The 5,925-nt window shown below is 46.2% G+C and overlaps 1 protein-coding gene across 1 annotated transcript; it reads left to right on the top strand.

The window, feature by feature from the left end:
• The first annotated feature begins 372 nt into the window (after positions 1-372).
• On the top strand, positions 373-1,644 carry LOC112529079. The gene has a single exon (XM_025140154.1). The coding sequence runs from the start codon at positions 373-375 to the stop codon at positions 1,642-1,644; it is 1,272 nt and encodes a 423-aa protein (XP_024995922.1).
• Positions 1,645-5,925: the final 4,281 nt, after the last annotated feature.

Raw genomic sequence — 5,925 nt, 5'->3', positions numbered from 1 at the left:
AAGACAAGTGGGAAGGATTTGTTCTTACAAAACATTCTTGAGTTGCAAACCACCGGAGTTTGTGGGGTCAGATGACTCCGTGACATGCATGAATTGGCTTCGAGAGATCGAGCAGGCCTTCCGGGCTTGTGACTGTGATGAAGGGCAAAAGGCAAAATTTGGCTCTCAAATGTTTAGGGGTGCGGCCCTTACTTGGTGGAACATCGTCATATCAACTATAGAGGCTCAAGAACTAGCCAAGAAGAGTTGGACCACGATTAAGGAAAAAGTATTGGAGGAATATTGCAACGAACAATAAATGGACCGTATTGAAGAGAGTTCCGAACCCTTAAGAAAGGAAACTTGTCAGTAAGAGACTACACACGTTTATTCATGGAGAAACTGAATTTAGTGGGACATGTGGCCCCATCAGAAAAAGAAAAAAAGAAAGCTTATCTCAAGGGACTGCCCGCTGACATGATGGTTATGATTAGGAACTCGAGGGCCTCCACCCTTAGGGAGGCAATTGAGGAAGAGAAAGTCATGGAAGCGATCTATGCCAAAGGAAGAGAAGAGAAGGGGGAAAGTGGTGAAAAGAGGAAGTGGGAGAATCAGTACGCACCTTCCAAGAGACCAAGCCATCCCAACAACAACCATCGAGGAGTTTACCCTAGGCAAGAGGCAAGATGGTGCTCTAAATGCCGCACTAAACACCACGGCCCGTGCACCACGAACCTTTCTCCTGCTAAATGTTATAAGTGTGGGAAGCCAGGACACACGCGAAATGAATGTCCCATCAAAGGACCCATCTGTTTTGGATGTGGGGAGTCGGGCCACTTCAGAAATGACTGTCCGAAGTTGAAGGCGGGAGGGGGCCAGGGAAGGAAAGAAAGTACCCCGAAGACAACCGGTCGAGCCTTTCAGATGACTGCGGAGGAAGCGAAGGCATCGTCGGATGTAGTGTCGGGTACGTTCCTCATTGACTCCATACCTGCTCACGTACTTTTTGATTCCGGTGCTTCATGTTCTTTTGTGTCCACAACATTCTACCAACTCTTGCATACGCCTCCTAGTACTCTAGAAGACGCCTTGGTCATCGAACTAGCAAATGGTAGTAGAGTTCTAGTACACGAGGTTGTTAGGGGTTGCGTGTTGAGAATCGAGGGTGAAGAATTTCGGGTGGACCTTATACCCATGACGATCGGTGGGTTCGACATCATCATTGGAATGGACTGGTTAGCAAATAATCAAGCAGAGATCTTATGTTCCAAGAAATTAATTCGTATTCCTTTGCCGAGCGAGGGCGTGGTGTTGGTTTATGGAGAAAGGAAGAAGGGAGACGTAGTACTCCTATCGGTGGCAAAGGCGCGCAAATGCTTAGCTAAGGGGTATCCCTCATTCATAGCATACGTGATGGATGCCAAACTAGAAAAAGAGAGGATTGAGGAGGTGAAAGTGGTCAACGAGTTTCTTGATGTTTTCTCAGAAGATTTACCCGGTTTACCACCAGTTAGACAGGTGGAGTTTCGAATCGATCTTATCCCAGGAACCACTCCGCTTGCAAGAGCCCCTTACCGATTGGCTCCTTTTGAAATGCAAGAGTTGATGTCTCAATTGAAGGACCTTCTTGAGAAAGGATTCGTCAGACCGAGTTTGTCACCTTAGGGAGCTCCAGTCTTATTTGTGAAAAAGAAGGACGGCACCATGAGGATGTGTATTGACTATCGAGAACTCAATAAGGCAACCGTGAAGAATAAATATCCTCTCCCTAGGATTGACGACCTCTTCGACCAACTACAGGGGGCCAGTTGTTTCTCTAAGATCGATCTTCGTTCAGGATATCACCAAGTGCGGGTGAAAGAAGATGATGTGGCAAAAACAGCTTTTAGAACACGTTATGGACACTATGAATTTTTAGTCACGCCTTTCGGTTTGACGAATGCACCGGCGGTATTCATGGACTTGATGAACCGAGTGTGCCGACCATTCCTTGACAAGACGGTAATAGTGTTCATTGATGACATCCTCATTTATTCCAAGGACGAATCGGATCATGAGCAACACCTTCGGGAAGTTCTCGAAACGTTGAGAAGGGAGAAACTGTATGCAAAATTCTCCAAGTGTGATTTTTGGCTAAAGGAGGTTCAGTTCTTAGGTCACATAGTCACTCGTGACGGGGTGAAGGTGGACCCAACAAAGATCGAGGCGATGATGAATTGGGAGCCACCAAAGAGCCCTTCTGAAATCCGTAGTTTCTTGGGTCTGGCGGGTTATTACAGGAGATTTATCCAAGATTTTTCCAAAGTTGCTTCGGCCTTAACGGCGTTGACTAAGAAGAATGTGAAATTTATCTGGACAGAGAAGCAAGAACAAGCCTTCAGAAACCTCCAAAAGAAGCTATGTGAAGCCCCGGTTCTCTCATTGCCGGAAGGGTCCGAAGATTTCGTAGTTTTTAGTGACGCTTCAAAATTGGGGTTGGGGTGTGTCTTGATGCAAAGGGGAAGGGTGATTGCCTACGCATCAAGACAACTCAAAGTTCATGAGAAAAATTACCCCACCCATGATTTGGAGTTAGCGGCGGTGGTGTTCGCCTTGAAACTTTGGCAACATTACCTTTATGGTACCAAGTGTACGCTCTTCACTGATCACAAGAGCTTGAAGTACATTTTCGACCAGAAGGATTTGAATATGAGACAACGGCGTTGGCTCGAGCTGCTCAAAGACTATGATTGTGAGTTACTTTACCATCCTGGAAAGGCAAATGTAGTGGCGGATGCTTTGAGTCGAAAAGAGTACAGTAGAGGGATGAGAACTGTACTTACCATAATAGATTTAGAATCCAGTTTAATCGATCGAATCAAAGTGGCGCAATCCGAGGCACTTCTAGAAGAAAACCTCAAAAGCGAAGTTATGGTAAAACAACGCTTACTGTTGTCAGAAGATGGTCGCGGCTTGAAGTTATTTCGAGGGCGTATATGGGTACCCGATATTGGGGGCAATCGCGAACTGCTGCTAGAGGACGCACACAAGTCTAAATACTCAATTCATCCGGGTAGCACCAAGATGTATCGGGATTTGAAATTGACATATTGGTGGCCTGTCATGAAGTTGGACGTGGCACGCTATGTAGAAAGGTGCGTGACTTGTTTGCAAGTGAAAGCGGAGCACCAACGACCTTATGGTAGCCTCCAATCCTTAGAAATCCCCGAGTGGAAGTGGGAGCACATTACAATGGATTTCGTGACCAAACTGCCGAAGACTTTAAGGGGTCATGATACAATATGGGTAGTGGTTGATCGGCTGACAAAGAGCGCTCATTTCTTGGCTATGCGTGAAACTTTGCCAATGGACAAGCTTGCCAAGTTATACATCGATGAAGTTGTCTCACGACACGGTATACCGTTGTCCATAGTGTCAAATCGGGATAGTCGATTCACTTCCCATTTCTGGAGCGGTCTGCAGAAAGAACTGGAAACGAGGGTGAAATTGAGTACAACTTACCATCCTCAGACTGATGGTCAGAGTGAACGGACTATTCAAACTCTGGAAGATATGCTTCGATCGTGTGTTATCGACTTTGGCGGAAATTGGGACTCCCACCTACCCCTTGTGGAGTTCGCCTACAACAACAGTTATCATTCTAGTATCGGGATGGCACTATTCGAAGCACTGTATGGACGAAAATGTAGGACTCCTGTGTGTTGGCTCGAGGCGGGTGAGAAACAGTTCGCCGGCCCTGAAATCGTGCAAGAAACGTCCAACAAGGTGAAATGTATTCAGGAACGCTTAAAGGCGGCGCATGACAGACAGAAGAGTTACGCAGATAAGAGGAGCCGACCTATAGATTTCCAAGTGGGCGACCGTGTTATGCTTAAGGTATCCCCTTGGAAAGGCATTATCCATTTTGGAAAGCGTGGGAAGCTCAGCCCCCGTTTTCTCGGACCATTTAAAGTTTTGGCTCGAGTGGGGCTTCAAGCTTACAAATTGGAACTACCACCTGAGATGGCCGGAATCCACAACACATTTCACGTGTGTTACCTTCGTAAGTGTTTAGCGAACGAAGAAAGTGTAATACCATTATCGGAAATTCGGGTCGACGAGAACAACCAATGCGTGGAAGAACCGGAGGCCATCTTGGAAAGCAAAACCAAAGTGTTGAGGAACAAAGAGGTTGTCTTGGTCAAAGTGCAATGGAAGCATCATCGAGGGTCTAACGTGACTTGGGAAGCAGAAGAGGACTTGAAGAGACGCTACCCTCGCCTATTCGCGTGACTTAAGAATTTCGAGGACGAAATTAAACCCAAGGTGGGGAGGATTGTAACACCGGTGATTTTACCCATCCCCGTCTCCGTTGGCCTCCTGAGTTCTCGCCTCGTCCGATAGTTTCACGTGTTAGTTTATTTTTATTTTATTTTATGAAACCTTAAGCATGCTTTCTTTTTAGTCTTGAARAGAGTATATATATAGATATTTGTATGTGTGTACTTTCTCTTTTGTGACTGATTGGTTTAGTTGAGTGGTGTAAGAAAAAAAGAGGCTAACTACTACCTCTTGGAAATGAGACCCCTCTTACATTTGGGTCCTTACCCAATGTTTTCTTGCTTAGTATGAAGCTTGGGGGGGGGGGGRAGGAAGGAGACAGAGGAAAAGAAAGAAAAAGAGTAGAAGAGAAAGGAGAGAAGAAAGGAAGAGGGGTTGTCACCGTGTTCGTCATCTCAACCAGGTGGCAACAGCAAGGAGGAAGGGCTGCTGTGCCCCTTCTCACCTCCACAGTCAAACAGCAACAGCAGCAGGTCCTACCCACGAGCTCTCGATCTAGTCTGCTCGAACAGCACAGCAACGTTTGCTGCTGTCTTCTGCCTTCATTTTGACTKTCCTTCAGCAACAGCGCCGCTGCCGGACCTTCTTCGTGACTGCCAACCGGCGCAGCCGTTTCAGCAAACGCAGAGGTAGCACAGAGGCCAAGCTGCACCCCCTTTCTTTCCTTGAACAACAACGAAGAAGCAGCAACAGGCTGCTGTCAAGCGTGCAGCAACAGCAGCGAGGAACCAGCAGCCGCTACCTTCGTTCGAGTCTGCGTGTATTTGCGGTTCTGTGCCTGCAGCGACCCCCCTAGCAAGACAGCATAGAGCAGACCTTGCTGCTGTTCCTTCGTACGCCTAACCAGAAGCAGCGCCTGCATTTTCTCCATTTATCCGACGAAAACAGCAGCCTTGATAGCTGCTGTGTCGAGCCGTTGTGCTGTCCGTTCGCCGCTCGCCAAGACAGCCGCCCGTTGTGTTGTTCGTTTACTGCCTCGCCAAACAGCAGCACTTGCTGCACTCTCTGCACCCTCTCGACCGAAGCAAACAGCAGTCGAGACAGCAAGCAGCAACAACGTTTCCCCCTTAAGCCAGAACTTTGGGATTTATCCTAAATTCCACTATTGGAGTTCAAACCCTCTTCTTGCACGAAAACTTTCTCTAATGAAATGAAGTACATTTTCTGCCTTACACCTTAACCTTACATGCTTATTTGATTGTTTTAAACGGAGACTACTATGACTAATGAATGAACTGTGTGGTTCTACTTTTGATGACAGATTGAATAGGGTAAATAGTCCCGTACACTTGGTAAAGTACTTCTTTCGAAATTGTTGGTTAGTTAACTCAAAAACCTTCATGATTCTAGTTTGGAGTTTATCATTGACAGGTTGGGCGTGAATGTTGTTTCATTTTATTATTATTTGTGAAGGATGGTGTAAGTTGGAAATAGGTATTATGATTATTGTGTTATTTCCAAACCATCTTCTCACCCACTCGGAAGTAGGCATTGTGATAATTATGTAACTTCCGAAGTAAAGAGCTTAAGATCACGTTCGACTATATGACTGGATTTGGTTGATGTCAATGGTTCTAAACCTGTAAGTGATGCTCTATAACGTTGATCTATGACTTACTTTGTGTT

The sequence above is a fragment of the Cynara cardunculus genome (assembly GCF_001531365.2).
Source record: "Cynara cardunculus var. scolymus isolate 2C chromosome LG 16, CcrdV1, whole genome shotgun sequence".
In the NCBI taxonomy this organism is placed as follows: Eukaryota; Viridiplantae; Streptophyta; class Magnoliopsida; order Asterales; family Asteraceae; genus Cynara; species Cynara cardunculus.
This window is presented reverse-complemented; position numbering and strand designations above follow the sequence as displayed.